The sequence below is a fragment of the Colius striatus genome, chromosome Z, assembly GCF_028858725.1.
Source record: "Colius striatus isolate bColStr4 chromosome Z, bColStr4.1.hap1, whole genome shotgun sequence".
Taxonomy (NCBI): domain Eukaryota; kingdom Metazoa; phylum Chordata; class Aves; order Coliiformes; family Coliidae; genus Colius; species Colius striatus.
Window position 1 is genome coordinate 47,875,415 of NC_084790.1, and position 27,667 is coordinate 47,903,081.

General features: G+C 41.0%; 1 protein-coding gene across 2 annotated transcripts in view; it reads left to right on the forward strand.

The window, feature by feature from the left end:
* The first annotated feature begins 1,047 nt into the window (after positions 1-1,047).
* The window catches only part of PIK3R1 (phosphoinositide-3-kinase regulatory subunit 1), a 60,700-nt gene continuing 34,080 nt past the window's right edge, over positions 1,048-27,667 (forward strand). The window contains exons 1-2 of one of the 2 annotated variants that reach the window (XM_062017578.1): positions 1,048-1,187; positions 5,873-6,635. In XM_062017578.1, coding sequence (XP_061873562.1) covers positions 6,302-6,635 — 334 coding nt within the window. In that variant the 5' untranslated portion in view covers positions 1,048-1,187; positions 5,873-6,301. Of the gene's footprint in view, positions 1,188-5,538; positions 5,664-5,872; positions 6,636-27,667 lie in introns of those variants that run through there. The other variant, XM_062017579.1, reaches the window with a different exon arrangement.

Sequence of the window (27,667 nt, forward strand, 5' to 3'; positions counted from 1 at the left end):
CCCTGATTATCTTTGCTTAAACCACTTTCTCTATTACAGTGACACCTAAAATGTCTGAGTCACGGTAATATAGATACATCTATTTAGTAGCTAAAGATAAGCATAGACCTGTTCAAACACAGCACACACCTCAGGAGTACAACCCTCTTGCTGCAGCCTTGTGGCATTATGTCGCATCTTTGTGTCGTCAGATCGACTAGAGATTGTGTGCTCCTTGGGGCAGCGAATATGCCATTTTATTCTGTGCTGCATAGAGCCTAACACACTTGGGCACTATGTGACAGTTAATTAAAGGTTATCAACTGGCCATCTCCACAGCTGCAGACAGCTACCATCTCCACCCATTCGACTACGCCTGCTGCAAGGCAGCTCAGGCTACAGGCTTCTGATGGCACAGGGCCTAGCAGGCATGAGCCGAGGCCCGCGGCATGCAGCGCGTCGCGTCTGGCAGGCTACCGCTGGGCTGGCCTTGCAGCCGCGGGCCCGGAGCTGGTGCCCCGCGGCCTGTCCAGGACCCTGCCGGACACCTATGGGCCAGCCAAGGTATCAGGGAGCGGAGCCGGCCGTTTTGTTCTGGGCTTACTCCACCAAAGTGACACATTACGCCAAACGCAAGGGGATGGGGGGGTGGAGGGGGAAGAGAGGGAAAAAAAACAGAGAAAAATCTCCTAAGAGGAACTTGGCAGAAGCACATGTTCCTCCCGCTGCCGCCTCCCGGCCTAGCCCGGGCTCCTGCGGCCGAGGGCGCGCACCGGTCTCGTCGGCACCGTCGAGAGCCGCGCCGGGAGGCGATCCCGCTAGACCCCCTGGCTGCAGACGGGAGCCGCGGCCGCAGCCACTGACTTCCCCTCGCCGCCGCCAGCCGCCTGTCGCCTGCCCCGCCGGCCGGCCTCTGGCGATCCCGCGGCCGGGGAGGGGCGGGGCGCGCGCGCGCCCCTGGACCGCCGTCAGTCAGTGGACGGGGCGGGGCGGGGAGGGGATGGAGGCGGCGCGGATTGGCGGACGCGCCGGGGGGCGTGGCGAGGGTAGCGCCGGCGGCGGGCACGGCGCTGCTGAAGCACTGAGGCGGTGAGCGCTGCCGCGGGAAGTGGGGTTCGGGTGCGCGGTAGGTCGGGCGCACGGCGGAGAGCGCAGCGGCGGCTGCCCGGCGACTGGAGGAAGACGGTGGCGGCGCCGGCGCTGCTGAGGTAAAGCGAGTGCTGCTGCGGCCGCCTCACCTGGCGCTACCCCGCGGAGCGGCCGCCGGCGCAGGGGAATACGGCCGGGGCGATGAGGGGCCCTGCAGCCGACCGGGACCCGGGCATCGGCCGGTCTTGCGGAGCGACGGGTCAGGCGGGAGCGCCGCCTCCCAGTGCAACTTTTTCCCCGGTCCGGGGCTGGCCGTGGCGCCGCCGAGCCTTTCGGCGTGGCAGGCCCGGGCGGGCCGCCCGCTGCAGCCAGCGCCGAGCCCCGGGGGTGACGGAGCTTCTCCTCTCGCGGCCGGGAACGGCCCGTCTCGGCGCTTCCTGGACGGGCAGGGCGAGCGGCGCGCCGTACCGGGGGCGAGGTCCGGCGACTGCCGGCTGCCCGGGAGTCCCGACCCAGCCGTGCGGCGCGGGGAACTGGACTGGTGCCCCCGCCCGGCTGGCGTCCCTAGGGCGGCGGAAGGGTAGTCCATAGGAAGCGTTGAGGCGGCCGTCGCCGGCGGGGAGCGGGCTGACCGGCGTTGAGCCTGCCTGTGCGCGGGGCTCTGCCGAGCGCGGTCTCGGCGGCTCCGTGGCCATCCGCGGACCGGGAAGCGCCGTTTCCGCGCAGCCCTGCTCCGGCGTTGTAGGGGCTAGGACTTCTCGCGCGGGGCCGAAGCGCGGGGACCGAGTCGCAGTCCCTAATCCGAATAACGGCTGCTCTGCGGCGGGGACTGCTGCCCAGGTACATACCAGTGGAGGACTCCCAGAGGGGTTAACTTGCCGGCCTCTTAACAACATGGAAGCTCAGTTTGTTCTGCCTTCCTAGGATTTGTAATCGCTATTATTATTTTAATGATTTATTTGAAGACTTAATGCCACCCTGCTTTCTTCCATAACTTTGCACCCAGTATAGAGTCTTGGGGATGTCTCAGAACGGGACGTGCTTTACAGTGTCCACAGTGAAGTTAGTATACTTCTTCCACGTGAATGTATTTGAACTTGTTCGGTGGTAAAATCTCCACGGGCTCGAAATCACTCTTTCGAAGACTATATAAAGGTGTTACAAGTATGCATCACGTTTATCGTGATGTATCGTGGACCTAGCTTTCTTGCTGAAAATAGAGTCCTGGTGTGGTACTTATCTCGGGGATCTCCATTTGGAGAGCGGCAGCATCGTACTTCTGAGACAGCAGCAGTTGGAGTTACAGGTGTGTGGACACCTAGTGGGGAGAAGAGTTAGGCTCCGGGCAGATTCCCTGCTTCCACTACAGCTCTCCGCGTTTCAGTGGCTAAGTGCAGTCAGGCAGCTCTGCTATTGACAGAGCTCGTAATTGCAGTGGACGTTCGTGTTAGGCACTACTTCCCTAGATGTCTTTGGAATAAGTAAGAGAGAGATGGCAATACAAGGAAATATGGTTATTAAATGTCTTCGCATAAAAGTGTAGAGTCTTTGCTGTCATCTATAGGGGTGCTGAATCAATGACACCAGTGCACCCCCCTTGTTGGGCTGGCAGTAACATAGAATTGTGGGGTAGAAGTTTTTATTCTCAGTCACCAAAGGAATGCTGGCTAGTGTGGGAGGAAGTGCTTGGGTACCAGTGGAAGGGGAGCCAGACATCATTTTTAATAGGAGGAAAAGTGGGAAATGAAAGGGAAGCTTTACGTCCACTCAAATTGGCAAGGATCTCTTTCATCTTTCTGTTGAACTTTAAATTTTGTAGTTGTTGAAATGTCCAATGTTAAACCATTTTTCTGAGAGACTAGAATTCTGCCTGAGCTCAGGAATCTTTCCTTCGTTGGGATCAAGCTCTTAGACAGTAAATAAAAAACAAATGAGTATTTGATTGTTTTACAATATTTTTTCCTCCTTTTCCATTCCATTAGCCAAATGGAGATCCAGTAATACATCATCTCAAATATAACAATATGTCTTGCCTGAAGTGTTTGGTTTGGGTTTTTTCCCCTCTACTTGGTCTCTGTGTTACTTATTTTAAGACAGTTTGAGTCAGTTTGAGTCAAAATGTGTGAGTACCAAGACCATGTAACTTCACTTGGGGTAAAGGAAATGTATTGATATGGGATCTTAACAGAGCAGTAAGTAAAGAACTGTCAAAGAGAATTCTTCAGAGACACCACAGTGTTCCTGGGCTGCTGCAGAGAACTCTTGTCTATCCCTGCATTTGGGCTGTCTGAAAGGTTCTTGGAGTCCGAGTATCTCACTGTCCCAGACCTGACAGTGGGAACAGAAAAGGCAGAGATCCAAAAAGTTCAGCATGGCTCACCTTTGGAAGTGTCTCCAGGTACACGAACCATAGATCTGTCAGGAGATTAGGGTGCTGAGGAGCGAGCATGAGCTGGTGCTGCAGCTCTGAGCCCCAGGGAAAGTGAATTTTGGGAAATTTTGCTACCCTAACTGCACTGAGTTGTTCTAATGTGCAAGTAAATGTTACCTTTTGACCCATCTGATTTAAATTTTGAGTTTTTAAAATATTTTTTAAAAACTATCACAAGCAGTTTTTATGTTGTTTTAACATTTCTAGTTCTGTATTGTCAGACCAAATGTAAGAGACACAAGCATTTTAAATATCTGGCCCTAAAGCTGCTGTGATACATTTAATAATAAAGGATCAGCAGAGTGGGTCAAGTTAGTTAAATTGTGTAGTGTTTAGAAGACTTGACTTTATTAACTGCCAGAATGCCTACAGGCAGTAGGAGTGAAATGATTAGTTGTATCAGTGCTTATTGAGCCCTGCTTATAAAGAAAATAAATATTTTTTTAGATTTAATGCGGTTTAACTGGTAATTTTCTAGAAGGTTTTGCAGTACATAGTTGGTTTTGATTGGAAACATTTAGATTAGCTCCAACACTCAGTTCTGAGGTGTGTAAATGCGTTTTGTTCCCTTGTATGAAATGGGAGGAACCCATGCTTTTGGAAAGGCTTCTGTACAATTTAAGTGATACCCATGCTTTAGTCTTTTGCTGCTTTTTTTTTCTCTAGTTCTTGTCTGTATGCTTTCCTCTGGTAGAAGAGGCAAAATGAGAAATCAGTGCAACTCTTCATGTGACTGGCAAGGTCTGTGGTGTTTGGTAAGGTGAGCTGAGCAGCATAGTTTGGTTTCTCAGAAGCGACTGCAGAAATTTCTCATAAAATTTTGATGAGAGCTAGGTGCCTAATCCACGTGGATAGATTTGCAAGCTATTAAATGCTTGTGTGTAGGCTTTTTTAAATGTGGAGTCTAATTCAGGCACAGATAATTCTTTCCTTCAGTAAAAACTGGTTGTAGGGGATAATAAGGAAGTTCTTTGAGACCTTGCAAGATTTTTTGCTGTGTTCTGTTACAAGAGATGTTGTGCAATAAACTGCAGGGAATTATATTTAGACCTGATGGACTAAAGAGAAGCTGCATACAAATTAGGGGCGTTTATGGCAAAGGAAGCCCATATACATTCTTATTAACACTTTTTTGCTTGTCCATTACTCATGTTCCAGGGACATGATGATTAAGACATTAGAGAAGATGGTGTGGAAAATAGTTCTCAGAGGTTCCCTGTTCCAGTCCTGTCTGCTGATGTCTCTTTAGAATGTCAAAGAGAGTGTTTTTTTTTTTTTTTTTTTTTAAAAGGGCTTTCTGTGCACTGTTGATGTTTTACGTGCTGGCATTACATAGTCCTCTCAAGTCTTTTATTCAGCTGCAAAAGAGGACTTTCAAAGCAACTTGAAGTAGTTAGTGCTTTCTGATTCCCTGTGACTTAAAATTGTGCTTGTCTTTTTAAGTAGATGAAAATGAGTAACAGTTGAAATAATGTTTAGAAAACTTACACTGATCTATATGTTTTAAGCTACTGTTTTATAAAGTCACTGTTTTTAGTCATATTTTTCCCTTTTTACTTTATGGTTGGGCAACCTTGAGTCAAATGTTCAGGCCTGTATTTTCTTGTCTTTAGGGTAATTTAAGCATACACCCTGATACTTTCCTCCAGCTTGTGCTGCTTAGGTGGTCTGGGTGTGCCTGTTTCAGCTGCTAATTGCTTTTCTAGTATTATACCATAAACACCTGGAAAAAAAGTCTAGAAGATGGGGGAGTGGGGAAGCCCCTCTTTTTAAAGAAAACAGAAATATGGCACTTGTCAAGTAAAAGCATTTTGGTTCTCTTGCAATTTATGAAAAGACTCCTCCCTCTAATAAGTTTTTGGAAATAAACTTTGGTCTGGGACTGTTGCCCATTATCACCCTCTGCATAAACAGCAGGAGATTCGGTAGGCAGTGGGGAGTGTCAGGACCAATTAGAGTGAGCTCCTCCTCCGTCCTGGCAGACTCTTGTGGGGGAGGGTTGTGGCCATGTGTCTTCAGGGAGATAAGATGTAAAATCTTACTGCCCTGTTAGATATTGTGCTAGAGGAATAGCTTCAGGGCTTAGCCCTCTCACTGAGACTTCAGCTATAAGCCACAGAGAAGGAAGCATGCCTCATACTGCTGGAGTGCAAATTTGGTTCAAGTAATTAGACCTCTGTCCTTTTTAAAAATGCAAGTGTTAGCTGACAGATTTCTATGTGAGGTCACTTTAGTTTGTTGGGTTTTAGGGTTCTTTTGTGGAGCACCACCTCTGCCAGGGTTGAAAAAAGTTTAAGGCATAGCTGGAATGCCAAGTTCACAATCAACAAGAGAATCTCAAATTATATCACCATTTTTCTCTTCTCCTTCCAGGAGGAGCATGTGTGCAGAGTTTGGTGGCAAAATATTTAAGGTATGTGAGCAGTCTGTGGCAAGTAATCTGGAGAAAGTGTGACCAGCTACAAGAATCAGCTGAACTTGAGTATGAAGACCCAGAAGTGCCAGCAAGCCTGGAAAAGGAACTAATTGGAAGAATATTGCTAGACATAGAAGAAGTGGAAGACATACTTCTGCAACAGTCATTTACTCAGAATAAACACATCAGTAAAAACTTCAGCAGTGAAATGGCAAATCCTGGTGCTTTTTGATTTTCTGGTGGATTTTATTACTTAGACATTGCTGTTGACATTTCTATTATCCCATTTAATCTGTCTTGAACTTCTCTGTACATAGAAGTATAACTGGACAATTGCATTTTAATACTGTTTAGTAACACTTTTGAATGCTAGATCGTTTGCAAAGATGAGTGCTGAAGGATATCAATACAGAGCTTTGTATGACTACAAAAAAGAGCGAGAAGAAGACATTGACTTGCACTCAGGAGATATATTAACTGTGAATAAAGGTACCTTACTAGCACTTGGATTCAGTGAAGGGGAAGAATCAAAGCCTGACGAGATTGGTTGGTTAAATGGCTTTAATGAAACCACAGGGGAGAGGGGGGATTTCCCAGGAACTTATGTAGAATACATTGGACGAAAAAAAATATCTCCCCCAACTCCGAAGCCTCGTCCTCCTCGGCCTCTTCCTGTAGCACCAAGTCCTGCAAAAGTTGAAGCAGAGTGTGAACAGCAAGGTCAGTACCATTCTCAGAAGACACATGTATGTCCTTTTTGTTTTTTTCTTAGATACTGTTGTTTCATAGACTTTTCTTTCTGTACTTTTATGTGTATAGCACCTGCTGGTCAGCTTTTTTAGTGCATGGTTCCTTTCAGTCAGTTAAAAATTGTTTCTACTTTGTAATATGTAGCACATGCACTTTGTAACTTCATGTGCTTTGTCTCAGGCACCACAGAGACCAATAACTTACTGTGAGGTACATCTCAGAGGTTGGAAAGTATGCTTATAGTTCACAACTGTAAAGACTTAAATGGAGTGCGAGCAGAGTAGCATTTGTTTTAGGTTTCTAAGAAGCAAGTGGAAGTGTTTCCCTCTGTGGTTCATCAAACTCACTGTGGAGAAACTGCTTGGTGAGTCCATCAGCATGAATTACAAATAAACAGCATATTCTTATCATAAATCTCTTGCTGAAAGCAGAAAATATGTACTTTATCATGGAGGTTTACCTATGACATTAAAGGTAAGGGCAGGTATTTGAAAAAGAGCAATGGAATGATGGTGTTCAGATTTAACCCTTTTTTTGGGGGGTAAGGGATGCAGTAGGAAAAATAGCACAAAAACAAAGGGAAATATGTCCTTTGTTTAAAAATAAGTTGCTTTCAAACATACATTTGCAATAGTGTATTGGACAGAACTCAGAATTTGATCAGAGCTCTTCTGTTAAGAGATTCTTTTCTCTTTCAATTGGAAAAACTTAAGGGTTAACCCCCCCCCCCGCCCCCTTCCTGAAGTAGTTTGTCTCTTTTACATACTGACATTCACATATTTGGGGTTTACATACCCACAAGCTAAGTCCATCTTAGGATAGATTTTACATGGGTCTTTACATGGCTTCTGTTACTTCAGCATCTAATACTTCCTAAATTCTTGGTGTTTCTAGCTGTAGGAAATACAAGTTCTAGTATGTGATCCTGATTCTTACAGTGACACCATAGTCCTGCATAGTGTCATCAGACTCTGCCTCAGACATGTTTGCAGAATCATTTGCAAAGTTGCAGTATTGGTTTATCAGCTTTCATCCAACTTTGCGTATGAGGAGTTTATATTTAGCTGTGCTGATAATCAACAAAGATAAGAACAGAAATATAGGAAATTTTATGTAGCAACTGAGTGGAAAACTGGCATAAGCATTCCTAGGTTGGTGGGGGCTTAATAAAGAATAAATCTGGACCATTTTATATAGCGATGTCCTTAAGCGCTCAAGAACCACTTGTATTTGTCTAATGCCTTGATGTACATTGCTGGTTGAGTGAAGGTGCGGGCAGACGGGAAACTAGAGGCATTTAAGGTTATATTCTCCCTATTTCTTCATACTCTTGGCCTCTGATCATTACAGTTGCATGATTTCTGGTTAGGTTAATTCTGAAAAGGAGATATTTGGTTTTGAAAGGAAACGTTACTTTTGATCATTCCTTGCACTTGTGCTATGTGTGCTGATGTCATATATGTGCTGCTCAGATAACACTGACTTTTTTTATTAACCCACCTGTGAAGATGGTTGTCTCCATCATATGTAACTGCAGAATAAGCGTAGCTGTTTAGTTAGATACCTCAGTGCTGACCGGTCGTTTTGAGAGGCAGAGGTCAGAAAGAAAATCTCATTCTTTATGTGTGCATGCAATGGTGAAGTAACTGGCATCCCAGCATTTATTGCCTTAAAGTAGCGCCTTAACATCCTTGTTTTCTGTACTTGATGCTCCTGCTCGCAGTTCCATGCTGTGGGTTGGGCATAACACTATGCTGGGAAATTCTGGTCTTAATCTTGCACTTCCAAGCCTGCCCCAACACTGCATTTGTAAGATATTGATGGAGGTTTTGGCTGCTGGGAGTTACTCTCTGCTACAGATTTGAGGGGCTCTGCTTAAATACAAGCTTTTCTGCTTCCTTGGAATGAGACAGTGCCCCAAGCATTAGTGACTAGATCTCTCTTAAACTGAAGTTTATTGCCTCTAGACAGAGTTCTATTTATATACGTGTTTAATAGCTGTGGGGGATTTGAAACAAGAAAATGTGCTAATTTAACTGAGATTCTTAATCTCCAAGTCCATACATGCCCAAAGATGTTTTTAAGAATTCACTTTGCAATCCAGCTTTGTACTTTTCTGATTAAAAAAAAAAAAAAAAAAAAGGCTAAATTCCCATAACTCCTTTTGAATTAAAGATTTAAAGCTTCCTGTAAAGGACAGTGCACCTTCAGAAATGTATTAGGATCAGGGATTAGACCTTTCTTAACAGAATTAGGCCAAATGCTGAAATTTGAACCCCAAGTATCTCAAGAGTTAGGCTTAATTACTTTTAAAAGACATCAGGGAAAAAAGTGGTGTCTTTACAGATTTTTTTACGCGAACTAATGCAGAGAGCACTTCAAATCTTAGAAACAAATTTGGGAAATGTTGCACTGAAAGTATTACAAAAATCAAAATGTAGGTGACATTTTTAAGTTAGCACAATGGTGTAAAAGTGATAACTGTGGTTATCACTGTGCAGGTGGAAATACAGTTCAGATAAAGAATAATGTAGCTACGTACATTTGACTTTTAGGTGACACTATACGGTTTGGTGTAGGGAATAGCACAGTTAATACTGTTCAGCAGCCAACATAATGGGCAGATCATTTCAGATAAATTAATGCTAGTTACACACTCCGCATTAATACAATATTGACCAAATACAGTCAAATTTACATTTTTGGTACTTGACAATTTGAAACTACTGTGAATCAAAATGACAAATAAATGGGGAACTGGAAGCAGACTTTCTAAGTGTACTTAAGTTATTTTTATAAGGGCATGTAGTGATAGGAGAAGAGATAATGGCCCTAAGCTGCAAGAGAAGTAGATTCAGGTTACCCATAAGGCAGAAATTCTGCACTGTGAGGGTGATGAGGCGCTGGAACAGGTTGCCTGGAGAAGCTGTGAGTGCCCCATCCCAGGAACTGTTCAAGGCCAGGGTGGATGGGGCTTTGAGGACCCTGCCCATAGCAGACGGGTTGGTCCTCTCCAACACAAACTATTCTGAGATTCCGTGATTTGTGATACATATACATTTTTCATTCTGTGGAGAGTCAATTCTGTAGGTACCTCTGTTGTGTATATGTTTAGTAAGAAGATCGGAAACTTAATCAGAGATTTTAAAGAATGTATGTAATCACAAGAGTTCTTTTTTAAGACATACACAGAATTCTTTTTTAACAAAACGCTTATAATTATTTCAGTACTATTTTAATACATATTTATTTGGAATTAATGTCCAGATTGGTTTGAATTAGATCAAATCTGCACTATATAGGCACAATGCTGTGATACCTATACACAAACAATCACAGACATTTGAACAGAATTTGCAGTCAGTGAGGCTAGTGATGTAGGCAGAGTTGCTCGTAGAGGCAGTATCTTATGCAATCAGAATCTTACCTTATAAATAAAGTCTATTTATAAATCCTATTAAAACAGTGGTAAGGTCAAGTCTTTCTCCACACTTCTATTTTATCCATGACTCATTCAAGTTTCTAGAACCATTGGTCAAGACTAGTTCTGGGACTCCTTGACTGAAATTTTAGGGCTGTTGCCTTTTACCTGTCTTCCCCTTACCTCTGTCAGTAAAGAAGTAGGTTTAGTCTGAGTTTGTGGGGCTTTCTTTTTCTTTTTTTCATTGTATCTGAAAAGATAGGAAAATAAGAGGGGACACAATATCCCCAGGAACCCTCTATCAGCTTTTGGTTTTGGGCCTGATGCAAGTGAAGATTTAATTCCTGTTACTAGTGTGAGGCTCTCATTGGGCCAGCCTGCATGTTTCTTGCCACCAGGCAAGAGTGACTGGCTGCTGCTGGAGGGATGAAAGTACTTGCAACAGTGGAGACTCAGCACAGGGTCATCTTTATGACCTCCATGTGACATCTGAAGTTTATATGAAGCAGTAAAGATTTTATATTAATTATTTTTTTGTCTTGAAATGCTTTCCCTTTTTTTATTTGGAGCTGTGTAGGTCTGGTTCCTCTGGCATAGCCATGTCGCACCCAGCCTCTCTTTGAAAGTGAAAAATGCATAAGCTGCACTGGGTCCAGCTGAGTTTTGTGAACTGATTGAGCTCATCAGATAGAGCTGTGTATGTTTAGAGTTAGTTCACACTAATTCTGGTTGTTTGGCTACCTGATTTGTGAAGACTGGTCTGAAGCAGACTTTGCCGCATAAAGCTTTGATTGATCAACAGAAATACTTTCAAATTTAACTTGGAATGCTGAATTCATTCTTTGAAATGAAGGTCAGATTGCAGAAGGGTGGACCAGAACTTAATTTATGTGTCTTGATGCTTTGGAGCTTCCTGCAGCTTCCTGTGTAACTTAAAAGGGTTGTGAATTTTGATCCTTCATACCATTTCAGCTGGTTTAGAATCTAAAAATAGATTCTTCCTTCTTGTGATGAAGCTGTAACATTGGTGTTTTGGTTAGTGCGGGGTTTTTTCCTAAATAAAAAAACCCCTTTCTTTATGCCTTTTTTTTTCTTTTTTAAACAAAGATAATGACATGGAACATTTGGGAGCACTTTCCTTTCTGAGACCATGTTATGCAATGTCTGACAAAGATCCAAACTGATAGAGAGCATAAAACCATTTGTGCATGCTTGAACTGAATATGCTGTGGGATTTATTTCCTTGATTTTGCCACAAAGCCAGAGAATGACTGAGTTTCTGAAAATTATTGACATTTGTAAATTAGGAGACATAAGAGCGAGTGGATGGCAATGACTGTGGAGCCTTCCTTGGGAAGAAAACCATCGTTGTCACTCCTGATTTAGGCAAATGGAAAAAGGAAATTATGGAGTAAGGTGATGAGTCACTATTTCCTTTGGTAAATGTATTTGCAGTTGAAAACAGAGCCCTTGGTTCATTCTAAGAAGCCTGGTTTGAGGCTTTGTCCAGCTGCAGTTGTCAGAATTGCCTAGCAGTCATGAACTTAGGTTCGTTGCTTTTGACTTGCACTGAGAAGTGAGGCAGGTTCGTACCAGAGAGCCTTGTCAGCTGCTTGTGGTCACGTTTTTTTGGGGGTATGTGCAAGGCAAATTTCTAGCTGCCAGATGATCTCATGCATCTGGAAACTAAGTTCTTGCCATTTGTTTATTACTAATTAAAAAAATTCAAGCTGCACTGCAGTGGAGCAGGGAACTTTTTTTTTTTCAGGGATAAAATCAGGATATTAACTAAAAAATTCTTTGTAAGTAGTGCAGAGAGAACAGGAATGTGCTTGCAAGCACAAGTCGCTACAGCAGACCTGGTCAAGTGGATGGTTGATGTGTGGCCCCACCTGCTGGTAGAGTAGGAAGGCAGGAGTTTCAAAACTAGCATCTTCCATGTTGTGTTTTAATAGTCGTGGGATAGGAACAAAAGTGAGAGGGAGCTTTTGAAAATAATATTTGAATTGCTCAATTGTTATTTCTGGGAATATATATCTCTTTTTTTTCCACCCAGCTGTATCAGTTAGTCTAAAAATACTGTCTTTGTAATATGTGTTTCTTTAAGAAACTGAAAGAATAAGACATTCCTGTTTTGAAGGTATAAAAAACATTTGTCTGTTTTGTATCACCAATTTTAATATACTTTTCTGTATTTAAAACAGCAGCATCATGTTGAGTGATGTTGCTTACCTTTCTTTAGCCTTCTATAGTACTGATTCATTCTGTTAATACCTTCTGATGACATGAATCCTCCTGGGGCAGATATAAAACAAGGCAAAGGTGAAGTAGCGTGCTTCTCTCCCTTAGAATCATCTCGATCTGTTCCTGTAGCTGTGATCCAGGAATGTCTGGAAAAAACCCCACTGGTTAGTGAATAATTCTAACTTAGACTTGCATGTGGTAACATCAGTTTGTGAATTTCAGCAACACATGGTGCTAAATGTTTGCCAAGAATGGATCATTCTGCACACAGCAATTGACCATGCCCATTTAAATAGTTTTGTGATGCCATATATGCATCCAGATTTTCTTGTGTGAAAGAGCACAGGTGTTGTAACCGCAGCTGGCTCTGCACTCTTTCACATCTGCATCTGGTCCCAAAGCCACGTTCCGTGATGAACATCCATGAAATCAATCTGAAGGCTGGAATAGAAAGAACTGCTTTATTTTCAGAGCTAAGAATGACAAGGGGAATTACAAGATTTTAAAGAAATATTTATTTTAAATGGAGAAGGATTTTAAGTCATGAGAGTAATCTGGTGAGAGTCCAGGTCCTTGGTAGAATTTAAAGGGGGATTTTTTGCTTTAAAAAAAAGTAATAACTGTGGTTAATACTTGCTAACTTTTGTTCATGTTTGCAGCAAAATATGTGTCTAAAATGCAGTTCTGTTTTATGGTTTCATTAATGCAAGAGATCTTGTTTTGTGTGCATCTTTGGACATTATCTGAAGTCTTTTAGTAAAGTTTTAGCATGTCTAACTTTTTCTACTAACTTGACTGCTTTTTATTCAGCCTTTTACAAAGGCGGTATGCAGTAGTCTACAAGAATAGCACACAAAAAAAAAATTTATTTTCACAAATTCATCCACTGTATAAATGAGTTTGCATCTAAGACAGCATTGCTGTTCAAGCTGACAGCTGATCTATAATCAAAATCCTTGGGACAAAGTTTCAAAAATATACTAGTGCCCTGAGCTTGTGAAAGATGTAATTGAGTATAGCTTCTGCACTTGAAAAATACCTATTAGGACTATCTTTTACTTCAAAACTCATTTGTAAACTGTTGCATGAATGATGAAAGAGATCTCTTTAAGACTTCTGTCAGACATTTTGCTTGTATAATCCACTGAATCTGTTCGTACACACTTGACATCATTTGATGTGTTGGAATGTCTCAGAGAGATTAATATCTGAGGTGGTTTCTTCTCTAGAGATTGTGGATGTTGAAAGTAAGAAGTGAGATCTACCCTTGGCAAATTGGAATGTGGCAGTTCCTATCTGTGGTGGTACAGCACTCGGTGTTCAGGATGCAGAAGGCAGACCTGGTTCAGAAAGAACAAGTACTTCTGGTCCACTCAGCTTTGAGAAGCTCTTGAGCAGCTGTTGTATTTTTCAGTAAATAGGCAATTCCTAGATGAAGCAGTTTTTTTCTCAGTGATTTCTTTGCCTTTTTTTAAATTGAGTTTCTGTATGTTGGAAAACCATACAAGCTTAACTCTGCTTTCCTTTACAGCTTTGAGACATCCTTTTTAAAAACATATACACTTGAAAATGTAAAGATACTGTCCAAAACTCAAACTGTTTCACTTGAACATATCCAATTGGTGCAATTCAAGGTCTTTCCTTGCTCTTTTGTTGGATGTGTGTGTGTGAGCACTTCTGTGCTGTGTCCTCCTCCTCACCAGCTGGGAAGGAAGGGACAGTATTGCAACATGAAAGTTGTAGTCTGAGGAGGGAATGCAACTCCTAGGAGGCATGGCTGCACCAGTTTTGTGTGTCTTGTTTGTAGATATAACAGTGGAAGTTATTTGTCGAGGTTAGGAAAGAAAACTTTAGTGCTGTCACCAGTTTCTTCACAGATCTCTTCATTACGCTTGGACAAGACTGATAGGTAGCAGATAAGCATGAAGGACAATTCTTGGTGAGGAAGCCTTTAAATGGTGTCAGATGCTGAAGAGCCATGTTTCAAAGCATGTTACGCCTCCTCCAGCAGTCTGTCTCAAAGGGAAGGCTTCTTAGTCTGTAAGGTTACCTTTTAATTTCCAAGCCCTCTTCCTTAGCTGTTTTTGACTGGAGGTAGATCAAAGCACATCAATTAGTGAATTAATGAAAGAAACCACTAATGATGTGCAGTGGTAGATAAGGCTGCACAGCTGTGGGCAAAGATTAAGGGCAAAGATTTGCAGTCCTTTTGCTACTTGCACATGTTGTTCAGTCCTGTGACCACACATTCCAATCCTCTGTCGCTAACTCAACATTTTTCATGTTTTGTGCTTGGATGGAGATGGGAAAATGTCTGTTATGTTTATGAACTTACATTGTCTCCTTGCTGAGACACAGCTGCTTGGCACAGGTGAGGAGCAACAAAGCCCTCCCTGATTTCCCACTTTCCTTATAGTTGATGAGCACATACTTGAAGGGCATCTGCTCTGCCATGGTCTGCAAAGGGCAGTGAGGCTCCAGGCCACTGTGGGGTGCAGCAAGGTATGATCTGCCCCCACGATATTCCCATCTCCATCGATGCACAGGTCTTCTGTGAGGGGTTGATGCCCTTTGAGAGCTTATCTGAAACAGGATGCTCTTAGCTGACCAGGCTTTGTGCCTCTTACTGTAATATGGCCTTTCATTCTTTGTATTTACTGAATTGTTTGCAGTATAGCCATTCTCTTGAGAGAAACATCAAGAAATGTCATCCCTCAACATTTTTGAAGCACGTTATTTTGGGTACTTTGGAGTCAAATCTTTACAGATGTTTGAGTGTAATTAGAATATATTCTTGCCAATCCAAATCTGCTCCATTGTTCTGAAACCAGAATAGTGTAGTTAGTCATTAGTCTACATAAGCAGTTTTGTTAGGAAGAGAAAGATTTAGGGAGGGTTTTTGTTCCAGGGCAAACCAATTCTGAGAATAAAGGGGCTTTTTAGTGGTCCTTGCAGTCTGACCTGGCCAATAGAAAAAGTATTTAGGAACATGTATTCAAAACAGCATTTAGAAAAAACTTTATCTCAAATACCTGGAAATAAAGGACCTCTTCACTCAGTAAGGGGTCTTCAAGGGTGTAGAAGGATGAATGTTTTTAATTCATTGCTATATTTATTACTGTTGGTTGAAAGATTAGTGTGCGTTTACCACCACTTTTATATTTTTCTGACTTCCTTTTGGGTCAAGCTTAATTCTAACAACTCCAAAACCTTTCTGGTAGTCTAAGCTGCACCCTCCTGTATGAAATGATGGATTTTCACAGTCCCATTATTATCAGGACACTTTGAAGGGATTGTATTAAATCACTCGTTATTGCAGAGCAACTGGCATGAAGTCTCACTTCTTTTGAGCTCCCTTGTGGCTTTTTAGGTAATTCTGACTGCCAGAGGAGCATTTGGTGCTTGTCAGCTGTGTGTAGTACTAATCATTACTTTTAGACTACTCTTACAGTGCTGGTTGAAAGTATCTTATATCCTTGATATTAAAACTTGCTCTGGAAAGGAGAGTAGGTCATGGATGCCTTCCCCAGTGATTTAAGATGGGGGACTTTAAGCTGAATAAAGAATTTAATAAATAATTTAGCAAAAAAAAGGGGAAGACAGTTACCAACTGTTACACTTTTTCTCCAGATGTTTCCTCTAAGACAAACATGTAGAGTTTTATTATGATACAGTAAGAACACACCAATAAGATAAGAATGGTTTGGTTTGGGTTTTTTTTTCTGCTTTTCATTGTCCTGTTTGGTCTAAATAGCTAGTCTATCAAATACTGTGGTAAATTGTTTGGTAGTTTAGATGGTACATGGTTGTGAGCTGCCCTGTTCTAAACAGAGTGTTAAAATACTTTGTTCAGAATCCCTCTGGATGCACACTAAAAATAAGATTATTTGAAAGTACTGACATTCTTGAAAATATTACACATGGTTGGCTTTTTTTTTCATTTACTCGAAGGACTTGTTCGTACAAGAAGCAAGGGGCTTTGTTCTACTTTCTCTTGTCTAATTTCTCTGAAATTGGTGCCAAAACTAACTTTGACTTCAGAAGGAAGAGAATCAGACCTATAGTCAAGGTTTATCAGCACTGGAACAAACCTTGCAGAGAGAATTCTTACCGTTACTTCTCTCAGGCAAAATTCTTAGTGTCTTTAGGGTTTAAAGCACAAATGCTATCTGTGTTCTGAATAGATTCCAAGGTACCAGACTGTATGCAGTATGAATGTGTATGAAATCCTTTGTCATAAACGCTGACATAAAGAACAACAATGTCTGACTGTCTTTTCATGGATTTCAAAGACATGGAAGGGAAACACTGTTAAACGATCATCTCTTCTGAGGTCCTAGGCTAATGCATAATGAAATTTCACTCAGTAATTCCTATGTCAAGCTCAAACTTATGGATTTAAACCTCTAGATTCAAGAGGTGTTCCTAATTAGTCTAAACCTTTTCCCTTAATACATATTTAAGGTAGAAGACTTAACTTTTTAGCCACTTGTATGTCCATTATGTAATAAAAGTTACAAAATTAGTAGTAAAATGTCTTCATTCTGGGGACATGCACATATTTAATTTTATTTGATGATGACAGTATGGAGGTTATTTTCTTCCACTGTACTCAGTCTTCACTACTTCATGCTTCATGCTTCTCGATACTTTGGTGTCATGGTTTGACATGACAGCCTTTTCTGGTAAGGGGGAAGGGGCTGTAAAAATGGCTCCTGTATGTAGTGGCTTGAAACTCTCCCCAACTCTGAGCCAGACACACTTCTGGGGCTGAGCCAATTGGGCACCTCCACGATCACTTTTTAAGAGGTAGCTGGAAGAGGAGGCTTCTTCCTGTTTCCTCCTTCTTCTATCTGTTCTTCTCTGGCTGGTGGTGGTGGAAGGAGTAGGAAGAGTGGGAGAAACAACCATATGTACTCCAGGGTCAGTGAGGAAAGAGAGGGAGAGGTGTGCTGGAGCAGAGACTCCCCTGCATTTTACGGAGAGGACTGGTGAAGCTGAGAATTGTTTGTATTTCTTTAAAGACCCCACATCAGCAGTAGAGACTCATTTTGCTAGAAACCCCAAATCAGGGGCGGAGACTCTTTTAGCTAAGAATCCTGAGCCAGGGGCAGTGATTCACTTCATTAAAACTATGGCCAGAGGAGGCCATATCCCGTGGGAGGGATCCTGTATCACTATGGCCAGAGGAGGCCATGTCCTGTGGAGGGGACCCAATATCTGCAGACACTGCAACCGTGGTGAAGAACCCACACCAGAGATATTCCCTAAGGACTCCATCCTGTGTGAGGGACCCTGTATTGGCAGAAGCCGCAGCTGCTTGGAAGAACCCACACCAGAGAAGTTCATTAAGGACTGTGTCCTGGGGGAGGGACCCCGTGTTGGAGCAGGGGAAGAATTTGAGGAGTCATCCTCATCTAAGAAGAGAGAAGTGGCAGAGCCCATCAGTGAGAGACTGACCACATCTCCCATTCCCTGCCCCCCTGAACCGTTGAGCAGGGAGGAGGTAGAGATATCGGGAGCAGTGAGCTGGGCCTAGGAAGAAAGGAGGGATGGGGAAGGGACATCTTAAAGTGCTGGTTGTAATTTTCTCAATCACCCTACTCCCTTTTTGCTTTTATTCCATTCTATTTCTTGTAGAATAAACTTTCCTACTTTCCTCTCTAAGTCGAGTACTGTTTTGCCTGGAACCGTAATTGGCAGTGAGCCCTCCCTGCCCTTGTCTCAATCCACAACAACCTTGCTTATCTTTTTACTCCCATTTCACTGGGGCCTCCACCATCCCAACAAGGGTGAGGGTGAATAAGGGGCACCAAGCAAGAGACTGTCATGGTATTTTTCTAGCTTGGGCCAAACCGCAACATTTGACAAGGCAGGTTTTCTTGCTTAGAGCTGCTTGTTTTGATAACTAGTGTGACTGTAATGAGAGTTCCTTATAATTGAGGAAATTCTATGGTGACAGTTTGAATTGTATATTCCATTATTGTAACAAATCATTACATTTATGGTAAGTAGAGTTTACTACCTTGATGCATGTGCAGTGATACAGTGAAATAGACATCATAGTAGAACATGTTAAGATTGCAAAACCATGAATCTAAAACTGTGTTTGTACATGTAATTACACCTTCTTGTCATGTATGCCATCTGATATAGTTTTTAATTACATAGTTCTTGATTACTTTTCCTGCTGATCCTTGCTTTTTTCATTGTAGAGATCTTCACTGCATGAGAATGCCTTCATTCCTGTTTAGTGATCTTAAGCCATCTTTTCTTCACAGCCTCCAAGCTGCTCTCTGGAAAGGGTTTTTTTCTTTGATTCTTCTGCTCTTTCCAGTGATGTGGCTGATAACAGCTTGATAACCTTAATATCACAGATATTAAGTAATCTTCAGGATACTGTTATGAGCAAAGGTGATGGCATGATTCCTATGGGGAATGAGGGAGACCAAAAGGGCATTTAAAAACCACTAATGTTTTAAGATATTTTAAGGTTAATCTCTTTGTAATAGGGAGATCGTATGAAAGAACTCTTCAAAAAACTGAATCTGAGGACAGAACTATTAATTTAAAGACTTCTTAACTTCAGTGCTTATTTGTTCATTGAGATAACTAAAAAGGAACCAGAACTGCATTAGGTTTGACACACATTAGGTTCGTCACAAGGAGCAAGTACCATCTGCTCACTCCGTGGTTGGTTTCAATTACTGAGTACTGGATGTCCAAGACAGTTCCTTGCAGAAAAATTTTCCTGGCATGCCTCTGTGTACCTCATCCAGCTTCACCAGCTGGAGTTCAAATATAAGCATCAAAAGCAAAAGAGTTACTAGAATGTAAATGCACGTATTCAGTAGATGTGACATAACACCATCTCACTTGTTTCCTGATTCTGAGGAATCAGAGATTCAAGTTCTAAGTACTTTGTTGTATCTGTAAAGCACAGCAATAGAAGTATGCATTTCAAGGACACACATGTTCGATGTATACTTTGCTTTAGGTTTTTATGGTGCATCTCTGGAAGTTTTGCATTTTTTTCACTGTATAATGGTTGTGATTCACAAAGTAGGAATTTTCACAAATTCCTACATTATAAATTGCAGTCATTAAAGTTTGATTTCTGTTTTCTAATACCAATCAATAACTTGAAACTTGCTTACCTGAAAGGTGCATTTGCTACCATCTTTAGTCTGCCATGCTATAAAATACATTAATCAATCACTTGTTTAATCAAGTGATGAGCAACTTCATCCCAGTGTGACAAAGTTGGTTTTTTTTTTCCTGGATAACTCTGTTGCTGGCATCCAATATCAGATTTCTCTTTTGGAAAATTCTGGTTAGAAAGTGGAAATCAAGGCAGCTTTTCAGTGTGGTGATGGGAGAGGTACGAAAAATAATCTGAACACCTGGAATGGTTATTCATTAGCTTCCCAGACACACTAGAAACATGTGAAGAGTGTTGTGGCATGGAGGAACCTGTGCTGTCTTGCACCATACCTCAATACCAAGTTGGAAAAATTGAGGGATATGCTTACTCCATGTGAAGCTGTCTGCACAACTTTTGTGTTTTTAGGTTTTTCATATTTTGGGTCTTCCAGATACTGATATGGAAAGTGAAGGGTCACTGGGTTTGTATCTACAAAGAAGACACAGGACTCTGAGGAACCATGGCGTTTGATCTTTGAAAACCAAGAATGTATAAATGCCTGCCCCTATAAAAACCCCAAATTGCAAAAATCATTTGTAATGGGCTAGAGAGGCATTTGACAGATTACGTGCAAGTACATACAAGTACATTTCATTATTTGATTGCCGTAGGAGATTCGTGTTTAAGTTAGCAGATACACTTATTAAAAGCAAAGCTTTTTGGCTGGCAGGATTACAGAATGCCTGAAGGAGAAAGAGACCAAATACTGAGAGATGAAGAGAGAGAATGTGTAATGTGCAGAAAGTGCAGGGAAGCTATAAAGCCAGCAAGAGAAGTGAACTTAAATGTGCTTCCAGTTTGTTCTATTGGACTCAAGTTGATAGCCATGCAGAAATAAGTGCATGAAGTTCTCTCACTTCAATATGAATTTAATGTTCTGGAAAATATAGACTTTTGTGTCATGTTAAGTATGATTTGATCACCTGTTTGCAGCTTGTCAGAAATTTTCAATCTATGCATGTTTACCTGACTTAAATTTAAAATGTTACTAAAATGAATGTTATTAGCCGCTTAACTGTGTCTCCCAAGACTTCTTAGTTTGAGAGCAAGGACTGAAATGTGGCAAGCTGACTGATGTAGAGAAATGCAAAAAAAAAAAAAAAAAAAAAAAAGAGAAGTAGAAGGGTCGGCTTTTCTGAGAAATCAAGAAATGCACTATATAAGAACTGAAAACCAACCAAAAATGTTTCCCTTAAAGCAAGATCTAGATTTGGATGGTTGCTCATACTTTTCTCTCTGAAAGACACCATTAGTGGCAGATTTACCATGAAACAGTGGAGCCCTTTGGGTGGTGACAGGCTCACGTTTAGTAATTCTGAGTCCTTTAAGAATAACGTAGCTGGTGGTAGTGTAACAAAGTCTTAAGTGAGTTGCAGCAGGTGTCTGCACCATCTACCATTTTTGAGGTGTTCTATGTTGTAAAACATAGAGTTGTCACTAGAGTTCTTTGAAGATGCCACAGCTGAGCTAATTAATTCCAGCTCCATGCACAAGTTTGAAAGGGTAAAATTAGAAGGAAAGATAGGTAGACAGATGCTTGTTCTGATGTAGCAGCCTATTCATGTTGACTACCCTTAAAATAGGGAGTCTTAAACCTCTTTTAAAAAAATCAGGTCGGTTTTAGTGCATTCCTCTACCTTCTGTTCTCCACAGGGAACTGTTTGTTTGGACAAATTCTTCATCAGGGAATCAAGTGAGACATTCTTTCCTGTCTTGGCAGGGCTGAGAATTAAACAAATATATAAATAATTTCCTCCTAAAAGGTAAAATGAAATGAGAGAAAGGTGTTGTCTTCTGGTAGGATCAAATAAAGGTAATCCTGATTCTTTCCTTTGGCAAAGAACCAAGGGATTCTTCTGGAGCACAGTAACACAGACATGTAGCACTTCCCTTTTTCTCTCTCTCTCGGTTTCAGTTTTTGTTTTTTTTGGTTTTTTTGTCGCTACAATAGTATAGCAGGAAAACAACTAGGATATATTCCTGGCCTTTTGACAGAATAGCAGCCAATTCCCAGATCTTACTGGATGATGTTGGAGAACACTTACTACTAGCCAGCATCCTTTCAGCCTTAGAAACTTCCACCCGTTTCTTAGTGAGTCATAGCTGGAAGACCTTTTCACAGGTTTGGTCACATCTTGTGCAGGTCAGGGGTGTATTTTTACTCTTTTATTGCATTCTATAATCAATATTCTGAAACAACTAAGTGATTGTAGCTTTAAGCTCAGATTTTACCTACCTACTCATAGGGATAGATTATAGATAGATAGTTGCATTATGTTTTCAGATATGGATGACTTAGAAGACTAGCTTACGTTTTTTGGCAGGAACAGGATAGTGGAAAAATGGTTTTGGATTTTTTTTCTGTATATGACCTGTGGAAGCTCTGTGTATTCAAAACATTTAAATATTCAACAAACGAGTATTTCTTGTCATGCTCGTTTATACAGTCAGTACTCTTCTAACTTCAGGGGTAGCCAAATTGAGCATTAATGCTGCTTACCATGAATTTTCTAAGGCAAGTCAAAGAATGTCCACAGCACGTTCACTTGTGCTGAGGTAGGCCAGCATAGGGCAGTTTGTCTAGTGCCGGAGGCAAGGAAGTGAAGCAGGAGGTCAGGATGCTTCTTGCTCTCCTCTTGAGCCTTTTGACAGGACATGAAAAAAGATTTTGCTTCCCTGGCTTCTTCACTGGAAGAGTTGTGTATGTTATTTTTCAGTTTGCACAACCCCTCTCCAGTTTAGGGTTTCCAAGACCTTTTTTTTTTTTTTTTTTTCCAATTATTTCAACCTCCTCTGCTGAGTTCTCACTCTGAGCAGGTTGCCAAAGGATTTGTCCGAGTTGAAGTGCTTAGAATTATGGTTGGGTTTTCTAAATGAGAGGCTTCACCTCTTGCTTTTAAATCTCTTTGCAAATGAATACTCCCAATGCAGAATAAAATCCTGTCCCACACCTCCTTATCCTGATTTCACTGGCTTGCAGGCAGTGATGGGAAAGTATAACCAGTTTTTCATGCTAGCTTTTCACTTAAATGGTCTTCTGTGTTATTTTCAATTCTTTTTTTACACTTCCTATAAACAGATTTGCACTCTTTGAATTTCTGCAACACAACATGCTAGACAGTACATGAGTGATCTTTGTCCTGTTGCAGTTAGCCTGCCAGTTAAGACCTTGACTGCTTTGTGGGCATCCATTATATTCATTCACTACTTTAAGTGCTAAGACCTAAATTAAAGTTACTTCCTCAGTGAAGTACAGTTTATAGAAGAGAGGTCCTTAAGTTCATGCATTAAGTACATATGCTTTACATTCTGTGATTCTCTCTTTGTGTAGCATCTTGATAATGTGAAATGCATTGAAATAAGAAATCAATGCTAACATTACTACGCAGAGAAATCTCAATATGTCTATGATACAGATCCAGAAATCTTACTATAAATTAGTTTCCTTCTTCCTCCAAAATTAAAGACTACGTTGGGATTATCTCTTTAGATCCAGTTCAGGAATTTCTAATAGTCTTGATTCTGTATCTGTCAGATCAGCCCATGTCTAGAAGGATTAATGCAGTTTTATTTTCTTACAAGATTGCCTTTCAGCATTGCTGTATTTCTGTTGCTACAGCTAGAACCCTAAGTTATTTCTTCATTTTCATTTTCTTTTTTTAAAGACGAGGAAGAGGGCTTGATTTGAAATACATTAGTTTCCAAAATAAAGAAATTCTTCTGATGTTGGATTGCTGTTACCATTGTTTGCATTTTTTTTCTGGGTGACTGCTACACACTCATTATTTTTAACTTACTGTGTACTTACAAATGTTTCCCATAATTCCCAAAAGATGAAGGAGATATTTGGCTTTTATCTGTCAGCAGCTTCTGCCAGTACTTTTATGTAAGTCTTCTAGATCTAAACAACTTGACTTTGCAACCACATTTATTTTTTTCTTCCAGTAGTGAGGAGCTTATTCTTTTCCTCTAGATTGCTTGCCTGTGGATAGTTTGGGGGGATTTGTTGGCGTTTTTTTCTGCCATTAGTTTCTCCACAGCAAAAATATAGCAGAACAAAGTATTCAGAGCAAAACAACGTATTGTCCTGAATTTTTATGTATTAGATTATTGAACAAAAAGAATTTATTTTATTGTATGCTTTTCAAGCAGAGTTGTTATCATAAACTAGTGACGGCCTTGCATAATGTAGTACCAGAAAAAATGAAACAGGGGTAAGAAACTGGGGGAGCCTTTACAGGTGAGACAGGTCATTTTGGAGAGAATTCCAGCATCCACAGTATCTCACAATGAAGGTCCATCCAGCAGTCCTATCTTAGTTGCAAAAAGCAGATGCTGTCGGATCTCCATTACTAACTGTCACCATATTTACATGGAAAGGGAATTGCAGTTAGTAATCTTGGTAGGTTAGCGCCAGACTATCTGGAAGAAAATAACATGTCACTGCTTTTTAAATAAACTATTCCAGCAGGGGAACTTGCTGGGTTTTTGAAGTTTTACCTGATAGAGGTCGTTGAAGGCATCTCACCATGACTCTCAACTAGCTTTCCAGAACTAATATTTTCAAGTGCCTCTTGAGTTGCACCTCAGCATTTCTTCTCTTAAAATAATAGGCATCTGTCTCTCCCTTATGTGACAAATGTTTCTAGGAACAAGCGAGTACCAAGGAAGAACTCCAGAAGAACTTGTGGAGCATGGGAAGCCAAGTTAGGATAAGATGTTAGAAAATTCAGGTTTGAAGAGGAAAGTAAACAGCAGAATATGAGCCTACTGGAAGGCCGTGTGTCCTTGTACAATCAGATAATGCTCAAAGCAGTACATACCTCAGCACTTCAACTGAGTTCTGTTCCTTGAGAGCTCTAGGCTGTGTGTGCTGACATGGACTGCGTAATTTTGTTAGAAAAATGCGTGTCATTGTGTGGAAAAAAAATCAAAAGCAAGAACTGAAGTTGCATGTGCAGTCTTAGTTCTTTGTTGTCTTAAGTTTTGAATGCTTGACCCTGTGGTCTTCATACTTTTTTTGTAGTTTTGTTTATGTGACTCAGCAGGCATCAAACCAAGGGAACATTGCTGCAGTAGAGTGTCTGTAGTAAAATACCATGTAAGTGCATTAACTTATAATCTCTTTAAAATAAATTATGCTTTTACTAGAGTTTCACTGCTAAAACAGTGTTCACTGATTTTTTTATTTTTTTTAAAAAAAAGGTCTTAGAGTGCAGAAGTTAATAGAATATCATGGCTTTAATATGCCTGGGAAAGATGAGGTAGAGTTTGTGGGAAGGCAGCTGGCATGAATTCTAAGAGATCACTTAGTTAATCATAAGACCAGTGAGGGAGGTTTTGTTTGTAGAGAACTGTCAGAAGTTTATTCTGGTTCTGATAAGGGCTTCTAGATACTACTACTGCAATCTGGATGTTTAATGACAACAATAACCGTGATGGTTACAGTGGGAACCTGATAAGTAGGTCACAAGATGCAGCTGCCAGTGGAATGTGCTGTTTGTCCTCACACCCGCACTATCCACACTGCAACTGAATAGTCAGTGTCTTATATTTTCCTGCTTGATATCGTGTATGGTTTCATGACAAACCACTGCCAGAAGCTGGAATGGGGAGTTTTTCATTGACAGTTAATATCCCTGAGGAGAATTGAGCAGAATTACTCTTAATTCCTGCAGAGCTCGGCTCTTTCTAGCCCTGAAGCAGCAATCCCACAGGAGGACAGAGAGGGAATATAATGAGACTCACTTAATAAAAAAGTTGATGTTTTGCTTTTCAGTGGATCCAGCCTCTTCATTGACACCGTCCTGTCCCTCACTTAAAGTCACCTCTGCCATCATCTCCTTGCTTGCAGTAACTTGGTACCACACCACATTGTACCTCTCATCTGTTAGTATCTCTCTGACTGAAAGCTGCTGGCAGGGAACCTGCAGACACCAACAAGACACAAAAAACAGTAGTTAGCTTATTAAAATATTTTCTTCTCACCCCACAGAATCATACTGTGAGGATCATGCTGACTTTTTCTATTCAGAGATATTAACTTGCTCTTCCATATAAAGTGATATTCATACAAACAATGAGAACACTGCTGTCTGCTATGCTCCAGCTCATCACACAGGGCTTGGGTGAGCCCTGAGAATGGGGAGTAAGTGGGAATTACACATCAGTCTGCCTGACCTGAGAAAAGTGTGAGAAGTCTCTAGTCATGCCCAATGCTTCAGACTGAGGAAAGGAGGCGAGAGGCACCTCTCTGAGACCAGCAGTACTGAAGCCCTAGTACCAGCCTGCTTAGGGTTCAGTTCCAGCAGTGCCTGTCCTAGGCCCCCTCTCTTCTCTGCTTAATGAGTACCCTCTTCTACTTAGAAGCACAAAAGCATCTTTTACTACATTTTTGCTTATTTCGTATTTTGCTTGTTCTGCTTATCTCACAGCCATTTGAAGGAACAGTTGAATAAGCAGATGGTTTTCCTATCTCTTCCGGGGTGTGTTTAGGGGGAGTTCTTCTGCCAGAATATTGCACTTAGTTAATATTTTTTTCAGAAGCTTTGCAATTTTGCATGAGAACATGACTGCTCATTTCTCTAATTGTGTTAATACCAATTGTAAGTAATTGCAGCCGTTTCAAATCCCAAATTAAGTTCTAGTTTGAAAAGGAGTATTGCAAAAGCTCACCCACAGAGGGAAGTAGAATACTGTCTTTGTAACAGTCTTAACTACAGGCTGCTTTTTTAAAAAAAATTGTACTTCAGCTGAAGCCAACAAAGAACATCTGTTGTCTTATTTATAGCTCCTGTTTCTAAGAAGTATAGTCTGTAAAAGATGAGAAAAGTGCCTGACAGTTCATAATTCATAAAGTTACTGAATTTTAATCTGATAGAACATTATGTATAGAATTCCTTCCTGGTACAGACAGTATCACTTCCCTTTCAACAGATGATCGAAACAGGGCTTTATGAAACATTAAATTAATAAGTGTAAAACATGATTATCAGCCGCTATTAGAAGTATTAAACTATTATAAAGGAAAGTAGTACTCTACATATTGCTTGGTGGTTTTATTTGTCTGCTTATTTGTGGAGATAAACTTTCCTCAAGCCAGATTTTTTTTTTCTTTCTCTCTGCACTTTCATTTTGTTTTGTCTTAATTGTTGATTAATGTAGCACCTCTGTGACAAGCATTAATTTTTGTGTCAGAGAGGGTAAAGAAACATCAGATTTCTTTTGGGACATTTAGTACATTTTAAAGTATGACTACATAAATCTGCCATGTATCATCTGTAGATTATATTCTTGCACTAATATGCGTTTGCCTGGGCTTATTTCCCCTCTGTTCTCATAGTTCGCCTTTATTCTCCTTAGCCCTGAGAGTGCAGCTGCTACAACTTTGTAAATGGGGACGAAGAGAGGAATCAGTACCTCTACTTCCCCAAACTTTCTGCATAATCGTCATGCACATGGTATTTTATCAATCATTGCTCCCATATATGTACTGAGAACCCTAGAAAGGATCTAGGCAAAGTACTTCACTTGTCTCAGTTAAAACATTGATTTATACAGTCTTTTTTTGCATGCTATGTGTAGCCATGATAACATGAAGTAACATTCAGTTTTTATTCTGACCCTCTCAGATTCATAGCCAACTAGTCCTCTAGTTCATAGCCAACACCTACTGGAAGAAGTAAACTGTGCTGACCGTGTGGCATTGAAGGATTTTAGAATTAGAAATCTTTCCAGTCCGGCTTCCCAGTTGTACTCCAGTCATGCAGGGTCACCAGCAGGCATAATTTCCCTATTCTGTCTCATAACTTTGAGGTCATTCATAGTATCATAATAAATCTTTTCTCCCAGAAATTTTTCTTCCTCTGTAAAAATGTGCTTCATGTAAGCCCAAAGACTGGTAATATTGGTGGGCCAGACCATTCATTTTTCTAGTACTGGGATAGTCTTCACTTCTCTTCATTTCTTCTGGATCTAGTCTCTTCTGGTTGCCAAGGTTTCTATAGTATTCTGAGTCTGTAGTCTGCCTGATTGATGACATCTGATAAAAATAAAAGATAAGTAATAGTAGGCAGACTTATTAAGTCACTTGTAATTATGTGTCAAAATCACTAAAGCTTAAATATCTTTCAT